Genomic DNA, 24942 nt, shown 5'->3' on the forward strand with positions numbered 1-24942 from the left:
GTATAAAATCCAGAATAGAACAGAACTAAAATACAAGAAACTAAACATATAATAGGATTCTTCTGTAATTTTTATAAGGATGGATTTTGGCAATACCTGTTTTGATTTTTATATGCAAATGGTCACCACATCTAGAGCTGCAAGACAGTTAACTTCTCAAATCAGACATATATAAAGGAACAGTCTCCCTCTGGCAAAGATAGAGCAAACTCTTCTTGGAATTTTAATCCTAAAGCAGGTTGGTCAGGTTATAATTGGCTCTAAATAGCACTCTTGAAACCAGTAACATTCTTTATCTACAGCCAAATAGCACTCCAAAAAGTGTGAAATTCCTTCCTACATTTAAAAAGGTCAAAGATATTACTTCCAACTTGATCCTTGTAACTAAATGCCCATGGGTATGGGTATTATTGTGAGGTGAATACATCAGAGCCACTAGCAAATGGTTTTGGAAAGTAATTTGTGGCCCATATAACTAAATTATTATTACCAATAGTGATCACTACAATTGAATTTCACTGTATATAGAAGATTATTAAATACATCCAGGGGAGGAACAAAAGACTGATCAGGCAATGTTTGTACAAATAAAGGAAGACCGTACAAAGATTATGATATGAATTGAGAGCAAGCGAAATACATGTAAATAGCTAGAGAAAAGTGAATGTTTTAAGAGTTAAGATATAATTTATTCATTTCTTCATTTTATTGAGCAAAACAGTAGATCAGACCTTGAGGACCTAATTTTTAAGAAGTGATCAAGACATAAATTCATTGCAAAAACTGCAATAAAATTGCACTAGGTTCCGGCTCAAAACAGTTAAAAAAAGACATTCAGATTGTGAACAATATGGAAGATACTTATGGATCCAAGCCTTAGTAACAAAAATAATTCACGGTAACCACAACTGAAATATATATGTTTAGGTGGATGGTTTTAATAGGTTAGATTGTTTTCCATGGGTCTCTTTTTGGGGATAAGGGTTTATACTGTTGTATTAGTTTTAAAATACCAAAAAAGAGAAAATCCTCATAATGAAAACTTAAACTACCGTTCCTTCAAAGTCATTGAATCTATCCCCCTGCAAGGGCAGGATAAAGTCCCTAGACAGAGCATTTCTAAGATATTGTTGAACTATTACCACTTTTGATCTTATGATGCTACATATGATTCTTATGGCAAAGTATAAATTGTTGTAGGAATGGCACTAAAATTAAATTCAATACAAACAGAAAGATGTTTTTAAATAAAACCAAACCTGCTAGCCTTATTCATGTGAGTCCCATTGATTTAAAAACTTAAAGGCTTAAGAAAAATATACAATGCAAAGTAACTAGAGATGGCAAACTGAAAAATGTCAAAACCAAGAGTAGTTTTACATATGTGCTTATTTGGCAAATGTAAAGTGAAACTGTCCTCATTCTTGAAAAAATTATAAGATGACTTTTAGGGAGACAGGATGTAATCACCTGTATTAGGATTCAGCCAGGATACCAGTGTTTATATCCCTCCTCTTGAAAACTCCATGATCTTCTTTTTTATTATTTGTTTATATTTTATTGATTTTTTCCTTCCAAAAATAAGAGAACAGACAAAAGAACAAAAAAGTGAAGGAAGGGAAGCAAGAAAAAGGACAAAAAGTGGTAGGGATAGGAAAGAAGAGCAACATCTCAGTTTCCAGCTAGTAGGCATTAATAAAAGGTTTCTAAAAAGTTAGATCAAATCTTATCAAATGTGTCTGAGGTCCCTCTTCTCTTAAACATTAGCTGCTTTTTAGCTGCTAGGTCAGCCAGGTTGTTGTGCCAAGCTTCTGTTCCGGGAAGCAGTCTGCTCTTCCACATAAGCAATGTAAGTCATTTTGCTGCAAGCACTGCTCTACAGAACCAAGCTTTCTGTGAGTTGGAGAGTTTCTAAGATGATGGAATATATCCCAAAACACTGTTCTGAGAAGAAATTTTTCAGGAGGGATCTGTTATTATATTATTCCTCTTGCCTTCTTCTAACCAAAAGGATTGTATCCTGGGATTGTCCCAAAATATGAGCCAGTGTGGCTCCGGGGGGACCTACATCTCCAGCAGCAGTATATTTTGGCAAGGCCTACTGTAGTCTATATGAAAGAACTATAGGATTTTTAGAAACCACAGCTAGTTGGGAACTCAGTTTTATGTCTCATCCAAAAGATTTATGTAGAAAAATGAATAGTTTAAGCAAGGAATGAAACTATAATAGAGAACAAGTACCATGGAAATATTGTGACTTGACAAACTTATGAGAAAAAACAGTTGGAAAAACATCTGTGCATGGAAGGAGAGTGCTGATAAACTACAAAACAATTTTATTATAAATAAATTAATTAAATAAAAAGAACTGTTGGCTCCACCATGTGTTGCTTTTCTTTGTACAGCCATGTGTTGCTTTTCCTGACAGTTCCTTTTGAATAACATCTGGAAAAAAAGCTGCCTAGAAAGGGGGAGAGAAAACAATGCATTTCCAGAAATATTCATATGTTGTTGTTTTTTGTTTCTTATTCAAGGCTGGGTTAACAACTTACTTTCATCCTGGAATAAATCTGAAGAAAATCCATTACTACAGCATCAAACTCTATGAAAAATTGGAGGAGGAGACTGGGCAGGTGAAAGTCTTAACTTTACAAATGTTAATTCAAATCAATATTAGTCATGCTAAAAAAAGTATGGGAAGATTTAGAATGGATACATTGTGTGTGTGCGCACGCATACATATAAAGGGAGCTCTCATACCACAAGGGCTCACTTTATCTGAATGTAGTTTGCTATTTGTATGTCTATCCTACATTCATTTTCTAGCATTTAACTCCAGAGTACTGTAGATGCTCCCCCACAATCCTTCTAACTCTTAAATAGAAAAAAGATTTCAAAATTAAAACACTTATAACTGAGAAACCAAGCAGGCAAAGAGACTGCAGTATCATCTTTCTATTTGACTTAAACCAGCATTCATGAATGAGCAATCTGACAGTTAGGCATTCCTGGTTTTAATTTAAATGATTTAATGCTGTCCATAATCGAGAAGATTGCTATAGTTCATCTTATCCATTTCAGAGCTGTGCTTCGCTTTGGTGACTATATCGTTTTCTCCAGCCAACATTTTCCGTCCTTCGTGTTTCACACTGCAACAAAAACAGTGATTCTCTCTCACTTTGCTAATCTGCCAATTTGATAATTCTCACAAAGAACCCTGTGGCCTTACCCTACTTTTCAGCAAGATTAAAGATGCCATAGTGAATTCTGCTGTTACTAGATCTAATGTAGTACATGCACTCATATACTGGGAGGTATTAAAGCACAAATAGTTTAAACTAGGGCTGTCAGTTAATCACATTTAACTCACGCAATTAACTAAAAAAAATTAATCGTGGTTAAAAAATTAATGGTGATTAATCACAGTTTTAATCCACTATTATACAAAAATAGAATACCAATTGGCATTTATTAAATATTTTTGGATGTTTTTCTACATTTTCCAATATATTGATTTCAATTACAACACAGAATACAAAGTGTACAGTTCTCACTTTATATTATTATTTTTATTACAAATATTTGCACTGTAAAAATGATAAATAAAAGAAATAGTATTTTTCAATTCACCTCATACAAGTACTGTAGTGCAACAGCTTTATAATGACAGTGAAACTGAGAAATGTAGAATTTTTTTTGTTCTATAACTGCATTCAAAAATAAAACAATTTAATACTTTAGCATTAAGGGGTATATGAATGTTTAGCATATTCGTCACATAAATAACTTGCAACACCAGCTACAAAAAAGCCTGTCCTCACTTTCAGGTGACATTGTAAACAAGAAGCAGACCGCATTACCTCCTATAAATTGAAACAAACTTGTTTGTCTGAGCGATTGGCTAAACAAGAAGAAGAACTGAGTGGAATCTATGAGTCCACTCATTTCTTCTTCTTATTTAGCCAATCGCTCAGACAAACAAATTTGTTTCGATTTATAGGAGGTAAGCAGCTCTCCTCTGTTTTTTCCACCAAATGCATCCGATGAAGTGAGCTGTAGCTCACGAAAGCTTATGCTCTAATAAATTTGTTAGTCTCTAAGGTGCCACAAGTACTCCTTTTCTTTTTGCGAATACAGACTAACACGGCTGCTACTCTGAAAACTTTCTGCTGGTGGCATCTGACTCAGAGGATGAAAATGCACATGCATTGATCCTCATTGCTTTGGATCGTTATTGAGCAAAACCCGTCATCATCCTATGGAATGGTGGTTAAAGCATGAAGGGACATATGAATCTTTAGCGCATCTGGCACGTAAATATCTTGCAACGCCGGCTACAATAGTGCCATGCGAATACCTGTTGTCACTTTCTGGAGACATTGTAAACAAGAAGTGGGCAGCATTAAATCCTGCAAATGTGAACAAACTTGTTTGAGCGTTTGGCTGAACAAGAAGTAGGACAGAGTAGACTTGTAGGCTCTAAAGTTTTACATTGTTTTATTTGTGAGTGCAGTTATTTTTTTGTACATAATTCTACATTTGTAAGTTCAACTTTCATGATAAGGAGATTGCATTACAGTATTTGTATAGGTGAATTGAAAAAAACACTTTCTTTTTTACAGTGCAAATATTTGTAATAAAAAATAATATAAAGTGAGCACTGTACACTTTGTATTCTGTGTTGCAATTGAAATCAATATATTTTAAAATGTAGAAAACATCCAAAATATTTAAACAAGGTATTCTATTATTAACAGTGCGATTAATTTTTTTAATCGTTGATAGCCCTAGTTTAAACTACACTTGACAAAATAAATGAACAAAAGCATGTTCCGTCATGCAATAGATTTCCTTTTTATTTCTGTTTGTTTGATTATTCTCTAATTTTGCAGAAATTGGTAATGACAGTGAGTCCTTTACACTTACGAGGCCCTATCATGCACCCATAACCTGTGCAAAGTGAGGGTCCTTCACACATGAATCACACCTCTCATGCACAGAAAGAAGGGTCAATCACCTCTGCAACAGTACCCACCCACCTTGCCCTGTATTCTTTGGAAGGCACTCAATTGATACAGGAGTCATCTATATATGGAGGAGCTGGGCAGTGGGCAGGTTGAGTGTGGGGCGGGAGAGACATGCATTGTGCCTCCACTGGTCCCTCAGAGATTCTTCATGAAAGCTAATATCGCTCCAAGTTGTATTAAGTTTCTGCAGCCCCTTCTCTGCAGTGGAGATACCCCTTAGAGTGGGAGGATTCCTCAGTCAGTCACCAGTTCAGTAATCTTTAGTGGTGCAGCTCCAATGGAGCCTTGCTGCAACAGAACGGAGAGAACTACCAAGGATAGCTATTGCAGGATCACAGAGTCACCATGTGGATTGCCATGGCGTCCCAGTAGTCGCTCAGCCTGTTTGCAAGGGAGTTAGCTTCATTTCCTAACAGAACAATTAGAAGAAGAAATCTTTGTGATGTGGGGTGGGGGTGATCGGATCACAGTCACTAATGTGAACAGGCACTTTCTAACTGGATATAATTATTTATACTTCATTAAAATATCTTTATTTTTTCAGTAAAGATGTGTGGTCAGTTAACTTTTTATTGTTTATTTTGTAATATCATCAATGTTTAAAATGCTGATTCTTATCCCTTTTGACCCAACTAGTTAGCTAAATTTAGGGCCCTGTGGGTTGGTTCTGTTATGAGGAGAAATTGATGATGGAGTCAGGTATCTTTGTACACTGTTAGCAAATAAACAGGACTGCATCAAAGTCCTGTTTCTTTGAACACGGCAGGAATCAGCCGCAGGAGACAGTTTCTCTGCTCACAGCTCTAGCCAAGGCCCCTTCAGCCAGCACACAGTGCAAAAGCTCTGTCTGGGCTTTTCACAAGGTCATGTTCCCATTGCTTATTCAAGCAGTCTCTGGTTCTTCCTTGCTGCCTTTTCTCTCATTTTCTCTGGTCTTTCTAGTTTCTCTCTGAGACACGCAAACCTTCACAAAACAGTAGCCAGTGAAACCCCTTTGCCCACATTTGTCTTGCACTTGCCTTTAATTTGGCTGGTGACGTGCCTGTGTTTGATGTGAATTGTTTCATAAAAGAGATTAATGACTTCTTACAACTATCTTAAATGAAGGACAGTGGTTACATCCTCTGGTGTCAGAGAAGTTTACCCAACTTGTAATACTGATATTGAGATTATATTTGTATAAGATACTAAACATTTACTTTTAAATTTATCTGATCTATTTTTGAAAATGTATTAATAGGTGGGATAAAGCCCACAAAGTTGGCTCATTAATCCAATCTTAGAGGTTCAAAATTAATAGAGAATGATGAAATACAATACAGAGAATCTTTTTTTTTTACAGCTTATTTTGAAGGTAGTGTACATTTAAGTAATATGCTCGCTCAGCTTAGTTAGGCTTTTATGTGGTTACAAATTGTTCCTTACTCCCCCCAATTCTACATTTGGGACCTGATCCTTCAAGGGGATTTAGGGCTTGTGGTCACCAAAGTCAATGGCAAAACTCCCCTTCACTTCAGTGGTGTAGGATCAGGCATTTAGACAGGGATGAGACAAAGTCCTAATGATAACTCATTCATTTATTTTTGCTATGCATGTTTTAGGCTGTGGGGTTTCATCAGCCAGGCAGCATCAGAATTGCTTCCACCCCTACTAGAGTGGATGAATTCAAATACCAAATGACACGAGCTGGTTGGCATCCAACAGAGCAGTATCTTATTGGGCCTGAGAGAATACAAGAGCTGTTTCCCATATTGAACATGGAGAAGGTAAAGAATAACATTTTGTGAAAGAACTTTCCTTGAGGTTAAATATTGGATTTTCAAAGACATACTGTAAATCCAGGGCCTGATTCTCTTGTGCACTAAGGCCCTTAGTATAAAGGGTTTCGGCTTAAGCAGTGTAAAGGGGCTTAGTGTAAACGAGAATGAGCCACCTCCCCATGTGATTCTATTAAGGCAACATTAATAGGATCCTCCGGGGGAGTTTCTATTGCGTAGGAGAGTAAATTCTGGAAGAAAGAGAAACACAGAGCCTGTTCAGGACACAGAGTCGAGACTCAGATCCAAGTATTCTAGGAGAAATCTCAGCAAAGGCAAATATTAAGGTATTAATATCTAACCCTCCCTTGTTTAGTAGCTCAGAATTAGGCTTGGCAGAATTTGATTTTTACTTTTTTATAATTTTGCTGGGTAATATGAATGTTTATTTTTAAGCAATTTTTATTTTTATCAATTTAAATTTTCACAGTTGCAGGGAATTGGGACGCATCAGACAGTTGGGAGCATCTGACAGTTACGGGTAGCTGACAACAGACACTGAGATTTAAAAAGTGACAGTTTTAAAGTGTTTTAAAACACAAATTGTCAATATCACATGTCAAAATATACAAAGTAAATATCCTTAAATCAAATTCTAATAAGTTCTCAAGCAGCACTTTTCTTTCTTTGCCATTTGTACATTTCTGTTATCATAAATGGAAATATTTTTTAATTGGTTTGTATGTGTATGGTGAAATCCGTGTTTACTGACATTTATTGATAAAAAATCTAATCCTCCCAAGCCTACTCATAATGAAGCAGTGCTGTCATGGAGTAGGATATGAGATTGATACTGGAGACCAAGAGCCAGAGTGGAGGCACAGGGCTTCTGTATGGATGGCAGCCTTCAAATCCTTACCTTGGGATTTGCACAGATCCTAGGGATTCATTGGACTTGTGAGCAAGAACTGCAGCCCATTCTGTAGAAGCAAAATCATTTTTCTAGTGAAACAATTCAAGGGAACTCTATGAGGTGAAATTTGCAAAGATTTCCTCCCATTAACTCCCTCTTCGCTAGTTTTCCCATGAGAGGTGGTTATCAGGGCCATTATTTTAATTTTTAAAATGTGGTAAATGTTTTAACAGTTATCATAGATTTTCATGGGATGAGAAATGATCATACTCATGTTAAACTATGCAAATGATCTAAACCTTCTCAATGTTACTACTTATGTTGAATTGTCGGAAACCCTTTATGAGATTTTTGGAAGACATTTGACACATTCTGTTCATTTGGGTTTCTTTCTGAAATCTTCAGCCATGGCCTCTATCTCTATGATCACAAATAGATTCTGATGCTGGAGAATCACACTTCCATAGGACAATTAAGTTAGCCTGTTGAAGTCTTGATAATATAATATGCTTTTAAAATTTGTTTTCAGTTGACTCAAGAAATTCAGTTTAATAAGAGATGCATGGAAAGCAGCAAATCTAATTTGAATTAATCTTGTGTGATCCACTTAGGTTTTGGCTGGCCTGTATAACCCTGGAGATGGTCATATTGATCCCTATTCTCTCACTATGGCCTTGGCTGCAGGAGCCAGGAAATATGGTGCCCTGTTAAATTACCCAGTCCAAGTGACAAATCTGAGCCCTAGATCAGACGGGACCTGGGAAGTTGAAACTCCAAATGGAATAATTAGAACAAACAGAATTGTGAATACAGCAGGTAAGAATTAAAAAATAGTTTGATACCTTTTAAAGTTTAAGAAATAACTGGTATAAGATCAAGAAACTCAGACTAGCAGTAGTACTCTATTATTTGTCTTGTAGTAATGTGTGCAATATGTTTTCTAGTAACTCTCTAGTTCCTGGTGAACCCATAAAACCCATGATTTGGTATCAGGCTGTCCTGATTTTTTTTAATGGGCTCTTGCTTCTCAATAGCATTGTGGTAACTGAGTGCTTAGTGGAAGAAATACCTTTCAATTATCCCTGACTAGACATTATTATTATTTATTATTTGTATGGAACAAAAACATTAATAACATTTCTTCTCTCTCTCTCTTTCTCCTGTGTGTCTCCAACAAATTACTAGGGGTCAGACTATCCCATTAGCTTTTACAAGACAATCTGGTAGTCTGGGTTGGGGTGGGTGGAAAGGATAAAATGCTACCTCTGCAGTATTGTCCCCTCTCCTTAAAATTATGGAACCCCACGTGGGTGCTCTTTGGGAAACAAGCTGGAAAGATCAGATGGGGATGTCGCAGGGAGTGAAGGACTGGCTGCTTTCCATTATATCTTTCCTCAGATACCTATTGGGGTGCAACAAATAAGATAATACTGATCCTTTCAGTTTTATTTTACTCTGTGTTGCCCTCAGATGTGAAATTGCACTCCCATATCCCGGAAGGGGAGGATTTTTACTGTTTATTTGACTGGTAGGTTAAACGTCCCCGTTTTAAGAGTATATTTTTATGCTCCAGAAATATTAAGTTAAAATGATTTGTATTTATTTTCCTCTGTATAGAAACTTCTAACCTTCACTGTATTAAGTATTACTTATTCGATATTAAGCAATATGTAAAAACTCTCCTTATTATATGTGGTAGTAACACCGCATTTTTTAGTATGATTGCCCTATACTTCCCATTATAAGACCCTATGTTCGGTTGCTTTTAACTTTGCCAAACGTTAATCTTCGGGCTGAAATTTTCTTTGGGCTGGTCGCTGTTTCAGGTTGATTTTCTTTTTAAAATTTCTGCCAAAACTGATCAGCTATTTCAAAGAACGAGGCTAGGAAAAAAAATTGTTTTGACCATGTTAAATTCTTGAGACCTTTTCTTTGAACCGTTCTAGTGCCCCCATGCTTTGGAGAAGAAACTTTAAATTTGGCAGGGAATGGCCTCTGTGTCAGGGATGTGCCTTTTGCCTGTGAAAATCCACCCAAATTTGGCCAAGTTATAAGCCTTTGAAAAATGTTCAGTAGAGATGTAGCAGAGTTTAACAGGTACAATCTCCAAAGATTTCATCCTCAGAGTGTGCCTGAACCTCTCTCACAGATCCTAGTGTTGACCAGACTGCATATGCATCAACCTAAGGCTATGGGGACTCAGAAGGACTGCTTCCAGCTGCTCCAGGCCAGGGAGGGGCCAGGCTAGAGTGACCATGTCTGTTTTGGCCGGGACAGTCCCCTTTTTAAGCTCTGTCCCGACCGTCCCAACTTTTTTGGCAGAAGTGGGCATTTGTTCTGATTGCTCTTGCCCACATGATCAATTGACAAGAGCAAACAGACAAATACTCACTTTTGCCAAAAAAGTGGGGTGTGGTTTGGAGGGGGTGAGCAGGGGTGCCAGCCCCTTGCAGGGAGGGGAGGCAAGGCTCCAGCACAGGGCAGGTACGGTTTCAGCAACCAGCAATCCTAGTCTCATTGGGGGTTGGGCCTCAAGAAAGTGGCTCAGTCCAGCAGTGTGCAGGGTGGGAGGGCTTATGCCAGACCAGTGCGGGTGGGGTGAGGGGGCAGGGCTTGGGCCAGCCCTGTGAGGTCACCCTAGGCCAGGCATCAGCACTGGGAGAAGGGAGTGAGTCCCCACAACCCCCCAGGCCACATGAAGGAGGAAGCTCTCTGATTCGCATACAGAAGGGGACAAAAGTTGAACCAAGAGGGAGGGAGAGGAGTAAATGGGAATAAGGACTCTGATGAGATTGGGACTGCAGTGAGGGAGAAACTGAGCAGGAGCTGTACAGGAGAGACTGGTACTGGTTGGGCAAGGAGATGGAGACTGGAAGCTGAAGGTGAGAAAGAAGGGAGGCTGGAACTGGGAGTCAGAGGGTGGGAAGGGGAGGTTGGGGTTTTTGGGCAAAGAGACTGGGCCTGGGTGCTATATAGTCAGCTGACTGAGTGTGTGAGCCAGTGAGTTGGCTGTGGGGTGCACCGATATTGCAGGAGCAAGTGGCGTGGGGCAGGCGGGAGGGGGAGAAGACTGGGACTGTCTGGACAGGAAAACGGACTAGCAACCAGTGGGGGGCAAACGGGATGGGGGAAGGAGAGACAGATCTGACATGGAGATGGAGTGTGGATGAAGAACTGGGACTGGCTTGGCAAAGGCACTGGGACAAGGAGGAGGTGGAGTGTGAGACTGAGATTGTATGAAAAGCTTGGGATGGAAGACTGGAAGTCAGTGGAGGTGGGGGGAGGGAGAGGCAGATAGGATGAGGAGCCAGGAACGGGGGAGTTGGCATTGACTAGGTAAGGAGACTATGAACAACGTGTTGGGGCAGGAGGGAGGAAGAGGGACAGGGTGTGGAGAGAGACAGGGAATGGCAGGGAGATTGAGACTCAGACAATGAGCCCAGAGGGGAAAAGTAGAACTGGCTGTGCAAGGAGACGGTGACTGAGATGAGAAGCCTGAGGAGTGAAGATTAGGATTGAATGAGCAAGGAGAACTGGGAGAAGGAGCCAAGGATGGGAAAGAGACAAGGAACAAGTTATAGGGGATGGGGCAGGAGGGGTTAAGCTTGGTGAAAACAGGCAGCAGTGTCTGTGTCCGCTACAGAGCTTGGAATGGAGTTCAAGATTCCTGAGTCCGCTGTCAGCAAATTCCTCTGCTGTCAGCAAATATCTGTGAAGACCAGTGGTAAAGTTTATGTTTCGTCCCCCTCTAGTGCTTGTCCACACAGAGGATGACAAATGATATTGCTATCAATTACTCCCTTAGCTTAAGCAGCAGATGTTTGTGTGGTGGATCTAAAAGGTTCCAACCCTGCTGATGGCTGAGGTGGATGTCATATGATGCCACACGATGGAATTTCTGTTTTTTCTATTTTTTAAAAATCCTATGCAAGTATATAGAAGAAAACTGCATTAAAAGAACATTATTAAGGTTGCAAAGTCAAGCACTCAAAAGTTTGGATATGCCAGAATTAAGGTGGTTCTTCCAACTGCTGTTAGGCCCCCTTGTGCACATACACTGTAATAATCTTTAATTCCATTACTGCCTGCTATACTGCAGAGGACCGTGGACCTGCTCTGGGGGTGAATCAGAGTTGTATAGTAAATGGGACTGTTTTTGGTAGGACTCCAGCCTCATTTGCAGAAGTTGGAAACTGAAATGAATGAAGCAGGGGATTGCAGGAAAAGAAAGGATAGTTGCATAAATAAGAATACTTAGTGCTGTCCTTGGGAACTGGATTCTATCCCTGCCTCTGCCATAGAATTCCTGTGTGATGCTGGGCAAGTCACTTAAGCCAAACTTCTTAGAGCTGGTCACTATTTGTATGTTTCTTATTTTGTGGTAGCCCAGCATGAGATCCTGGGGCTTGATTTGCAGAAGTGCTGAGCTCCCACATCTGCACTGAAGTAAATGGGAGCTGTGCTTGAATATATGAAGTTCTATACAGTGCCAGGTATTCTGCAAAATCAGGTCCTAGATAGCTCAGATTGGACCCAAAAGTGTTAATTTTTTTGCCTTAGTCAGACTGTGCATCAGTTCTCCATCTATAAAATGGGGATAATACCACACCTCCTCTTCACAGGGGTGTTGGGAAGATAGATTAATTAATGTGTGTGATGCTCTCAGATACTATAATGATGATCACAACAGAAAAACTGATGAGAGTAATTAATTCTGTATTTAGAGCAGAGTTTGAATTCACGTAGTAAAGAAAGCCAATGGCCACACTTTGAACAATGAGAAAAAATATTGGAAGCTGCTCATTAATAGAGCACCATCCATCTTGTGTGTAGTATCTCATTGATGAGCACACCAGTGCCAAGGCAAACCCTATATTATGAACAGGACTATGCACAGCAAGGAGGTAACAAATTTCCTACTGATCTGCATAGCTGCAGCCTATGACTGTCCTGTCCTAGGAGGCTTTGTCTCTGCCCCAGCAGGAGGTGTGACATGGGAAACCAAAGACTCCATGTAGAGCGTACAAGAATTGTGATATCTCTACACTTCCTGGAGAACTTAGTCTATGCACACTGTGTGCTGAATAAGATGGGACCGGTAAAAAAACAAGTTTCTGATCATTTAATTAGAGACTGTATCATATTTAACAACCTTGATACTGGTATTTTCTATCTTTTGAGCGCTTGACTTTGCAACCATAATAATGTTCTTTTAACATAGTTTTCAGTGTAATTGTGTATGGAATGATGGGACTGCCCACAACGGCATGTGGCCCATCAGCAACTGCCAGTAGCAAAAATCCCCAATGGCCGGAGATGGAAACACTAAGTCGGGAGAGCTCTGAGTGTCAGAGAATTTTTTCCCAGGTATCTGCCTGGTGGGTCTAACTCAGTGGTCTCAGCTTTTCCAGACTACTGTACCCCTTTCAGGAGTTGGATTTGTTTTGCGTACCCCCAAGTTTCACCTCACGTAAAAACTACTTGCTTACAAAATCAGACATAAAAATACAGAAGTGTCACAGCACACTATTACTGAAAAATTGCTTACTTTCTCATTTTGTCTGTATGAAATTTTAGTTTTCACTAGCTTCTCTAATGCTTTTTATGTAGCCTGTTGTAAAACTAGGCAAATATCTAGATAAGTTGATGTATTCCCTGGAAGACCTCTGTGTAACCCCAGGGGTACACATACCCCTGGTTGAGGACCAGTGGTCTAACTGATCACCATAGTTGGGGTCGGGAAGGAATTTTCACCCAAGTCAGATTGGCAGAGACCCTGAGGGTATTTTTCCTTGCTGTGCAGCATGGGGCATGGATCACTTGCAGGTTTAAACTAGTATAAATGGTGAATTCTCTGTAACTTGAAGTTTTTAAACCATGATTTGAGGACTTCAGTAACTCAGCCAGAGGTTAGGGGTCTATTTCAGGAGTGGATGGGTGAGGTTCTGTGGCATGCAATGTGCAGGAGGTCAGACTAGATGATCACAATGGTCCCTTCTGACCTTAAAGTCGTCTATGAGTAAGTAAACACACATAACTTTATAACCTTGTGCATGTTTTATCTTATGTCAAGTATCAAGAACACTGGGAATGAAGGGTTTTTCAGACCTCTGACAAGTTCTGTCCCTCCCTGTCATCCTGTTCTTCCTCCCTTTATCTCTCACTGTCTTCCTTAGAGGATACCATGTTTTCTTCCCTCCCATTCTGTGCTTTTCCAGATCATCCAGTTGTGCTTCAAAATGCTTTTACTCTTTCTTAACCAAACACATGCAGCCTGGCACTAGAACTGGATGAAACATGGGATTTCCAGTTTATGAGAAATACTGCTATTTCAAAATTTGAATATGGTCTGAATTGGGCTAAAACCAAATTTATCAAAATTTCCTGCTACCTGGAACTTCCCCAAAAAATTCATTTCAGAAACACTGACATAGCATTGTATTTCCGAAACTAGATATATTCCCCTGACCCCAACAGCTGCTGAGTGAGACTGTCATTCTTGGGAAATTGTCATTATTGCCCAGGCAAGTGGCAGGAAACCTTTCTGCTGGAATCCTGCCTCTGATTTGCCAAAAGTTTGCTGGACCCGAGCTGTTTCCTGAAACCTGTTGGGTGTTCTACAAAACGGTATTTTCCAGTAGAACTCTGTTTTATCGGAAAACTTCTGACCAGCTCTTCCTGGCACCTTTGAATCTCTGATATGCTCCAGAATCTTTTCCCCTGGCTGTCAAGTTCCAGACTTGCCTTGTCATCATTCTCAGAAGTTTTGAAGGCAGTGGGAGCTGCTGGGTGCTCAGCATTTTGGCAATCAGGCCACTTATTTACATGTCAAACTGCAGGCACCCATTTTCTGAAAACTTAGCATTAGAGCATATTGATGAAGTTTGCACATTTAATAACTTTCCTTATATTTTATAGTGTGATTGGCATCCTTTTGGTTGTGTTGTCAGTTGTCATTGTATACAGCTTTCTTCACAACTGCTTTCCAGAGGTTATCATTATTTGTAAAGCCAATCTGCAGCCTTGTGAAATCTCTTTGGCTTTTTCATTTGCTTTGATAACTTATTAATCCAAAGATATGCTTGGCTAAGCCTAATTCTAATGTGCAGCCAAACGCTGAACATTTAAAGTTGATATTGCTTAACATTCTGCGTCAGGGTATGCAACTACTACTATGACCAGTATATGCTATATTAACTTTCTTTCAGCCACCATTCATTCTTCATTTCAACCCCAGCCCTTCAAATCATTACTGTTAATTTTGATGCCAGCCATGGCTAGACTCATGTTGCTAACTCTAAGCACAGCAGGGTTAATCAGAGAGCTATCTATTCTTTTTTTGGGCACAGTCGACATTTGCTGTGGAACTGGAATGAACAAGTTTAAACCAACTTGTAGCTGTTCCACTTGTGAGTTTTCTATTTTTAAATAAGCAGGCCCCTAATGAATAATCCCTGACATAAACTAACTGGCGTTGAACTTGCTGAGGAGGCTAGCAGTGTATTTATAATAGAGTTATTAATAAAACCTGAAGAAATAGTGATTTTATTTTAGATATGCATACTGCATATATAGATATTTGACCTCACAGCAGTTGTTCCATTTTACAACAGTTTTGGAATGTACTTAGAAATGGAACATTTATTTTTTTAATTGAGGTATTTTTTCTTTTACAATATCTTACCAGACTACCTGCTAGGTAAATTTGCCAAATAATACTAACGCTAAATATTTCGCTTTGAGATGTTTTTAATCACTTTGATGTAGAAAAATTCTAAAGGTATAAATTATGCTTTTGCTTTAGCTATCTCTCCCATGAGAGGGGGAGTTTGACATCTGCTTCCAGTTAGAATTTTTTTTTCTGAGAGCACACTCTTTCTTTAAGACTTTTTTTTTTGCACATGGTTCAGAATTTTTAGGCACAGAACCAGTGATGGATCCCAGCTGTTGCCCTGGGCTAATTAAGTAAGCAACAATTCAGTACTGCAGTACTGAATCCTGTAGTCAACATAAAAAATAGTTAAGTACAATACTTATATAAGTGGGTTTAAAAAGTGGTGTTGAATAACACTGGAGGTTCTGCTTATGATTAACTCCATATCAGTTATAGTCAAAAATCTAACATGAGTTCATATACAGACAGCTGCACTATAGTAATATATTTCAGGAAATATCTTCAATTTTAAGAGGCTGTTTACGGCATCTTATAGTGCACATTTTGAAAGGAACACAGTTAACACTAGTAAACCTAAAATTAAATCTACCAGTTTTGGTTGTTTGCAGAGGAGCATATACATGTTGTGCCATCCATTCGCCCTTCTTGTTCTGTTTTTTTGTGAGCAAGTAAAATAATAAAAATTTATTTGTTCAGTATGTCTTATTCCAGGGTGAAGCCAGACCAATGAGAGGCTATGTCACCACCTTCCCCATAACCTTGGGGTTTCACAATGCTATGCTGTTGTAGCTCCCAAGCTAGGCTGCTCACAAACAGCCGAACAGCAGGCAGATCACACCCTGAGTGTCTTTGTATAGCAGCAGCCCTGGTCCAGCAGCTCTGATCCCCAGGAACCTTCCAGCAACACACCAGCCACACTCTGGCTTCCACCAGCCTTGGTTACTGTGTGCAGGGTGCCCTAAAACACTCTCAGGCCTGAATTTTCCCAAAACGTGTTCTGCACTTACCAGTCCTCTCCTGGACAGTTCAGATATTAAAGTTTGTTGCTCCTGTACAGAGTCAGTATTCAACAATTTGCTACTTTTCATGGAGTTACCAAACCGTTCAGTTTAAACGCAGCACTGGGTTGGTTTACATTAAAAAATAAAACAAGTTTATTAACAAAAGAAGATAGGATTTTAAGTGAATTCAAGTATAGGAGATAAAGTTAGAAATGGTTACAAGCAAATAAAATAAAAGTGAAAATGCATCTAAAATCTAAAACTTAATTTAGCAAGTGTTGGTTCAAGGCTTTGTTTAAGACAGTCTTTCTGACCTACAGTCTTCCAGGAAGTTGACGACTGACTTTTTCCTTCGTCAGGATCACTCCCAGAGTCCCAAAGATGCTGGTGCCTTTGTCTTCTTTGGTGAAAGAGAGAGAAAGCATGGAGTTTTCTGCCCCTTCGATTTATAGTCCAGGGTACCTTTGAAATAGATTCTTCTGAAGATTATCCCTCAAAGCAAAGTTTATTCAATCAGTAAAGAAAGTGACATGGAGTCTGGTGGTGAATGAGGCTCCATGCGCTTTCTTACCACCTGTGTTTGCTAAAATGCAAATTTGCTTGGTCTCCTGTTGTCTCCTCCCCCTGCTGTCTTGAGTATCCTGTTTACTACTTATATTTAAATTGAGGTAAAAACACATTCCTTTATTTTGGATAGATATGTTTATCTTTTCCAAGGTTGGGTTGTGTGGTTTTGTATATATGATAACATCATACAGGGGGATTTCATAACTTTATATGTAATACTGCTACATACATATTACCATGGTATTATTGACCAGCACATTATTAGTTTTTAAATGATACATCATAAGGCATATTTGTACAAAGATTATCACAGTAGTATAGGGTGACCAGACAGCAAGTGTGAAAAATCGGGACAGTTATATCTGATATAACTGTGTATGTTTTCATTATCCATATAAATGTCTAACCCTCTTCTGGTTCCTATTAAGGTCGGGGCTCAATTATATCTTGTGGCAATGAGTTGCATAGATCTATTATGTATTCTGTAAAGAAAATATTTCCATTCATTAATTTTAAATTTGTTGCCTTGTTCTAGTATTATAAAGAGGATATAAGTAGGCACAACTGATTTATCTCTTTACCATTCCTTATTCTGAATATCTTTTTTTGTTTCCTCTCTTATTTATGACTTCTCTAAACAGTGGTAGTCTTTTCGATCTTTTCTCCACAAAAGTATTCTATGCCTCTAACCACTTTTGCTACTTGTCTTTGGATGCCTTTTCCCCCTCCCTTTACATTTTTAAAAAAGAGAGGGTGAGCGGAATTGAACAAATTATTCCAAGTGAGGTTGTACCGCTGTTTTACATAAAGGCAGTTTAATAGCCTATTTATTAATTTCTATCACATCCTTGTGCATACTAACATTACTTTCTCTTTTGACTTCCTGTGTGCATGGATCAGATTTTCACTGAGCTGTCTTCACAAGTGCCCAGGCCTTTTTCTGAAGTGGTTACAGTTAATTTAGAACACTGTATGAATAGTACAGATTATTCTTTCCAATGTGCATTATCTTGCATTTGTCAGCAATGAATTACATCCGTCAATATGCTGCTCATCCACATACCATGTAGCTTCTCCAGGACACTGGGAAGATCTGCATAGTCTTCTGTATTCTTAACAAACATAAAAAATGTTGAACTCAAATGATCCCTAACCATCAGAAGGCGAAGGAGTCTTGTGGCTGCTTTAAGTTGTACCAAGGGCTCTAGAAACCCCAAGAATCAAGGGAGTATAAAGATGGCATAGCCACCTTTGATGAATCCCTTGGGTTGTAGGCATATTTGCAGTATTTTGGGGTGCACATTGTTGGGATTCCCTCCAAGACCTTTTCCATTAGGTTTATCCAGAACATCTTGTCCAGTTCTGGGAGAACACTTCATCCAGTCTTCTAGGATCCAAAGCAATCAGTTCGACTCCCCATTTTGTCGCTCAGGTTCCTTTATTTGGCATACAGCAATGTTATGCTGAGTTGATCAGACTCAAATGCAGGGGATGGATGAAGGGTACATCACAGCTCCAAAGTTACACAGAAACCCTCTCTCTTTACATACATTTACACATCTGATGGAATTTACTGTACATTACATCACACATTTTTGGATTGGATTGGTTTCTTTGCAGGAACCAATCCCAGCACAGCATGCTCTGTCCATGTATTGTCCATGTTCGACCTATTTTTTATCTCATGTCTACTGTCACGCTGTCTGGAGTGGCTCATGACTGTGAGGGCCCACCTCAGGGTGGACTGTCAAAAACAGGGCAGACACCCCAAACTAGTGGTATGTTCTATAATTAGATTTCACCAAGCCAGTAACAAATGTGAACTCCTGGATCCCTAATATCAGCCTTACTATGGAGTCACAGACAGTCCCCTTAGATTCTCCAGTCTATCTTGCCACCCAAGCAAGCTGGATTTAGTGATAAATGGTCACCTACACCAAAAACCACAAAATATTCAGGTTGCTTCCAATCCCAAGAGACCAGTCACTTACTACAGATCAGTTGGTACCCTAGACCTTACACCATAGACAATGCCTGTAGCCAATCCCTGTAATAAAATATCTAAAGGTTTATTAACAAGGAAAAAGAAATGAGAGTTATGTGATAGAGTTGTAGTAATCTGTCAATTCAAAATGGCTTTCAGGGCAGACACAGAGGTAACCTTTATTTTGAGTCTGATCAGCTCAGCGTAGCATGCTATATGCCAAATAAAGGTTACCTGAGTGACAAAATCCATTCACTGAAATTGTTTGCATTTTAGCATAGTTGTTTATTGTGTTTCTTAGGCTTCTGGGCTCGTGAAATAGGCAGAATGATTGGACTGCACCACCCCCTCATACCTGTTCACCATCAATATGTTGTCACATCAACTATTCCTGAAGTGAAAGCCCTGAAAATGGAATTGCCTGTGCTTCGTGACTTAGAAGGATCATATTATCTAAGACAGGAAAGGGATGGGCTTTTATTTGGTCCATATGAAAGTCAGGAGAAAATGAAACTACAGGAGTCCTGGGTAACAAATGGAGTCCCACCAGGTAATTTTAAAAAATTACATATATCTTCAAAGCTTGATAAACTACAGAAAATAGTTTAATAATATAAAGCACAGTAGCATATTTCCCTTTATAACACTTTCTTGTGTGATGAGAAGTAGAAGCTATTGAAAATTTAGTTGCAACATATGCTTTTTTTGCATATCTTTCAAAATATGACTACAGCCTCTGTGAGAGACTGAACAGAAATAACACTCTGAACACGAAGGCAGACTGGTGTATATATGAATGAAATAGATCCATAAAAACAAATGGCTTTTACCAGCATTACAGAAGTCTCCTGTGCCTGTCCATCTCTTTCCTGCTTCAGAGCTGAGACTTTGTGTCGTTATGATAATAATCATACCTATCTCTTACATAGTTCTTCCCATCAGTAGATCTCAAAATGCTTTACCATTGCAGGTAATATCATTATCCCCATTTCACAGATGGGGAAACTGAGACTCAGATAAGTAAATGACTTGCCCAAGATCATCCAAAAGGTCAGTGACAGAGCCAAGAATAGAGTCCAGGGCCAAGTCTACACTACAGACCTATATTGGTATGTCTGCATCGCTCAGGGGTATGAAAAATCTGGGCAGACAGAGCTATGCCAACAGGAGAAGCTCTGACAGAGGTGGATTAACTACGCCAACAGGAGAAGCTCTCCTGTCAGCATAGTAGTGTCTTTGCTACAGCAGCACAGCTGCACCGGTGCAGCTGTGCTGCTATAGCGATGTACATGAAGACAAGCCCCAAGTCTCCTGAGTCCTAGTGCAGTGCCTGAGCTGCTAGGCCACACTGCTTCCCCTTAGATCAAGAGAAATAAAATGAAAGCTGACTTTTAAATCCAGTTGCCCTTAGTTTGTGCTCTTCTTACAGGGAAATGGGGTTTTGTGATGTAAAGATAGAAAAGGTGTGGATATACAGACTGATGAATTACATACTGCTATTGCTTATAGAGAGAGAGAGAGAGATAAATATATTTATTTAAAACAAATATTTACAGTTTTATTACAAATATATAATATGTATCAAATATTTGTGCAGGTTTTGGAAAGGAACTTTTTGAGTCTGATTTAGACAGAATAATGGATCATATTGAGGCTGCAATGACAATGGTCCCAGTCCTGAAACAAGCAGACATCATTAACACAGTTGCTGGTCCTATCACATATTCTCCAGACATTCTTCCTATGGTGGGACCGCATCAAGGTGTCAGAAATTACTGGGTAGCAATTGGCTTTGGGTGAGTAAATTCATCACACCATTAACTTTTGTCCATCGTGTATTAAAGACAAGCTAATTACAATTGCATTCAACTTCAGCATCACTGACCTTGTTTTTTTAAAATATTCTGCACACTACCCTGTGCCTACAAGTGGCCTAAACCATCATGTGCATCTCCTTATATTTGGCCATATATTTGTGACCACTTCCACCCATCCTGTGGCTCTTTCTCACTAGCTCTTTTTCTGTTCTTGCTCCTTTTCTTCTGCAGCATGGAACAGTTAACCTCAAGGCCAATGTTATTGCTGCTTATGGACCTGCAGGAAATTAGTAGTATTTAAAATTTTGTGTGTACCAAAATAAAATCTTGTCAGCACTGTTTGTTAGAGTACATCTTTCCGTTTATTTGTGCAAATAATTTTGGGCCATATTGGGCCACACAATTAAACACCCACAGCGGACCCGGATCAACTGATTTGGCCTCCTAGAGCTTGTGCTGTGGGGCTGTAAAATTGTCATGTAGATTCAGGCTTGGGCTGGAGCCTGAGCTCTGGGACCCCATGAAGGGGGAGTGTCCCAGAGCCAGCTCCAGCCTGACCCCAAACATCTACACAGCAATTTTTAGCCCTGCAGCCCAAGCCCCGTAAGTCCAAATCAGCTGACCCAAGCCAGCTGCAGCCATGCCGCAGCTCTTTTATTCCGGTGTAGATATACCCATTGTCTTCTCCATGGGCTATTTTGCAGCTGCAAAGGATTGTGCAATTCCAGTTGTGGCAAGGATGAGTAGAACAAAGGAAGCTTAACATTTGAGCTGCTAAACGAAATGTTGTATGTTTTGTGGAGAGGGATGAAGAAGTACGAAGCAGAGGGTACTAAAAGGGTATTGGGAGTATTGGTTGTTGTGGAAGGGGTGTGCCAGATGACAGTACTGGGGGTGCCAGAGGTTTAGAAGATGGATACTGTAGGTGAGTGTTGTTGGATGTTAGAGGTAGGTTGTTGATACTGGGGAAGGTACTGTTTGAGGAGATCTGGGTAGTGCTGCTCATTCTTTCTCATTGTGATATTCTTACATTTTTCATTAATCATGGTCTACAACGTATTCACCCTAAATTCCTTGCCACATTCTGTTACCTCAGCTGATCATTGCTCCAAAATGAATGGATAATTGCCTAATCATCAGATCAGAATCCAGTAAGGTCTTATCCACTTTTTCTTCACTTTACAAACCCTCATATATAAAACTATATAAGAGATTTAGATGCTTTCCCAGGCTCCCAAAATAAAATAGTTTGATCATTTTGAATTGAATGATTAAGTACACTTGCTGTTTGAATTCAAGAGGTTTTAAAAATTTCACCTTTTAACTACACACTTAATATTCTTATCTAAAGCACTGAGTTCCAGAAAAGACTGCTTTTGTTACATTAATTGCACTGCCTATGGTCCCTTTTCTCCTCCCATTGAAGTGACTTCAGTGGGAATAGGATTAAGGTCCATATCGAACTGACTGAAGACAGCAGAGAGGGTTTTATTCCTATTATAAACTTTTAATTTTTTTAAACAAGTATACATTTGTTTAGTTTCTGAATGTTGGGACCCAAGGTTTAATGGGGATATTGATGAGACAGGGATATCTGTATTTCAGGGGTCATTGACACTCTGCCGTCCCCTACCAGAACGCTATAGAAGCAGATGTTTCCATGTGTGTTGTAATTTTGTGTGTACATTGGTAATCTTTATCTTAGAGTTCCCGGTCAGAACGTTGTGTTCGAAGTCTTAGTGAGTGTGTGTGGTTTTTTTGTAATCATTTATTATTTGTGTGACGCCAACAGCTTGCTGCACACTTTAGTGTGTAGACAGGTTAATAATTATTATGGGTGGGACTGGTATTGCTACATATTATTAAGGTTGCCAGACACTTCCCATTATAAGACCTAGTTTTCAGTTGTTTATAACTTTGCCAAACTTTAACCTGGTAGCCTTGAAATTTTCTGCAATGGGTGTCTGCCTTAGGCCGAATAAGTTTCAGTTAAAACATTTCATCTGTTTCTGAGAATAAGGCTCAGGAAAAATATATTGTTTGGCCCATGTTAGAAAACTTCTGGTGCTCTTTTGTTTGAAAAGATCTAGAGCCTCCATGCTTTGGAATAGGGACTTGAAATATGGCAGAGGTGTGGCCTTTGTGTCAGGGATGTGCCTTTTGTCATCTCTATGAAAATCCATCCAAACTTGTCCAAGTTATTAGTCTGAGAAAAATCACTGATCGTAGATGCTTAGTAGAGAATTGTCGGACCTTCATTACAGAAATCTCTGAAGACTCCATCCATATAGGCATGCTGCAGCCTTAGGCTGAGGTGGACTCTCCCTGCAATTGCAGTTTTGGGAGGCTGCGGGCACGGTTGAGTCCAGGCGCTGGAAGTGAGAGCAGGGAGCTTGTCTCTCCTGTGTTTTCAACTGTTATCCAGGCAGTGTGATGAGAAAGCTGCCTGATTCAAAGATGACAAGAACTGGATGGGGGAGTGGATTGGGACAAGAGTCTGTGGAAGAGAGGTTAGGGGTATGTGGACTGAGAATGGAGGCTGGGAGGGAAGAGAGAAATTGGAATTGGGAGTTCAGGGAAGAAATGGGACAAACTGGGCAAGGAGACTGAGCCTGGGAGCCAGCAGACAGAGGAGACTGGAGCTGGTTGGGGAAGCAGACTAAGACTGGAAACCAGTTGGGTGGGGGAAGGGGAATGGAGAGGAGACACCTCTGATAAGGAGCAGAGATTTCGGGGGAGAACTGACACTGGCTGTGCAAAAACACTGGCATATGGGGACAAGGTGAGGGTTTTTTTCTGTTTCTGGGGAGGACAATAAAACTATTAGAATAGAACTGCTTCCTGTAACCTCAAAGTGCCATCTATTAGAGGCAGCTAACTTGGTTGCTGAAAATGGAAATAACAGTGGCTTTGAGTAATTCCTAGACAAAACATTATCAAACAGTGCAAAGAGAATTTGTAATAATTGATGCCTTGTTGAAAAAGTATTTTAAATGACTCAATATTGGAGGATTCGTTTCTGTTTTAAAGATATGGCATTATCCATGCTGGAGGTGTAGGAAAGTATCTCAGTGACTGGATCCTAGGTGGGGAGCCTCCTTTTGACTTAATAGAATTAGATCCCAATCGCTATGGAAAATGGACCACCACCCAGTATACAGCAACAAAAGCAAGAGAGTCTTATGGATTTAACAACATTGGTAAGAAGATAATTTATAAATCATTTTTCATACCCTGAAATATAGGACTTTGTACTTGTGTAAAACATCTCCTTTCTTTTGTTGTGGATTAATAGAAAGATGAAGCCTGATGCCCCACTGCCTTGCAACTAGTGCAGTCACTTAGGCCTAGATGCACAAAAGGAATTAAGTGCCTAAGTCCTATGGGAACCACTCCAATGCACAAAACTGCAGCCAAACCCGGTAGGCGCCTAAATTTTCTGGATAAAAGTTTCCTGGGTGCCTAAGTGTCTACTTCTGGGCATGCTCACTGCTGCCTCACTCTAGGCATCTCTGCTGCCTGGGCCTCAGAATGTGTCACAAACCAGGGGAAGATAGGCATTTGGCTGCCTAAGTCATGTCTGGGGCCCAATCCAGTAGGAGCCCTGTGAGCACATCTACTGGACCCTCCCATCTTACAGGTCATATAGCCTAGGCTCCAGCCCAAGCCAGAACGTTTACATGACAATGAAACAGCCCCTTAACTCACGTCCTGTGAGCCTAAGTCAGCTGGCACAGGATAGCTGTGGGTTTTTAATTGCAGTGTAGACATGTCTCTCTCCCCCCATTCATTGTACAGGGAGGCTAGGCACCTAACTCAGGTGCCTAAAAAGTTAGGCACTGTGACATTCAGCATCACAACACCTGACTCCCTTTTTCATGCAGACTTTGCAGTTGTGCAAAGTGAACGGACAGTGAATAGAAAACATTACCCTTCTGATTTGGTAGCATGATACCAAATACCTCTACAGATACCAAATACCTCTCTCAAACTGTGGTCCATGGACCATCTGCGGTCCGCGAGCTCCATTCAGGTGGTCCACAGATAGTTCTCTCTAAGGTGCACACCTGCACGGCCACACACAAGAGAATGAAGGGCCACCCACCTAATTACTGGAGCTCGCAGGCATGGCTCCACTAATTAGGTGCCTGGACCCTGGAGAAGACGCACATGTAAGGTGAGGTGGTGGCCTTGGGTGGAA

At 39.9% G+C, this 24942-nt stretch overlaps 1 protein-coding gene across 2 annotated transcripts in view; it reads left to right on the forward strand.

Annotated features, from left to right (window-relative positions):
• DMGDH (dimethylglycine dehydrogenase) overlaps nt 1–24942 on the forward strand; it is a 70585-nt gene that overhangs the window by 14849 nt on the left and 30794 nt on the right. For both annotated transcript variants that reach the window (XM_038402598.2, XM_038402599.2), the window contains exons 3-8: nt 2535–2633; nt 6629–6793; nt 8309–8513; nt 19226–19474; nt 20522–20720; nt 23772–23941. In XM_038402598.2, the coding sequence (XP_038258526.1) occupies nt 2535–2633; nt 6629–6793; nt 8309–8513; nt 19226–19474; nt 20522–20720; nt 23772–23941 (1087 nt within the window). The remainder of the gene's footprint in view (nt 1–2534; nt 2634–6628; nt 6794–8308; nt 8514–19225; nt 19475–20521; nt 20721–23771; nt 23942–24942) is intronic.

This window comes from Dermochelys coriacea, chromosome 5 (assembly GCF_009764565.3).
Source record: "Dermochelys coriacea isolate rDerCor1 chromosome 5, rDerCor1.pri.v4, whole genome shotgun sequence".
Classification (NCBI taxonomy): Eukaryota; Metazoa; Chordata; order Testudines; family Dermochelyidae; genus Dermochelys; species Dermochelys coriacea.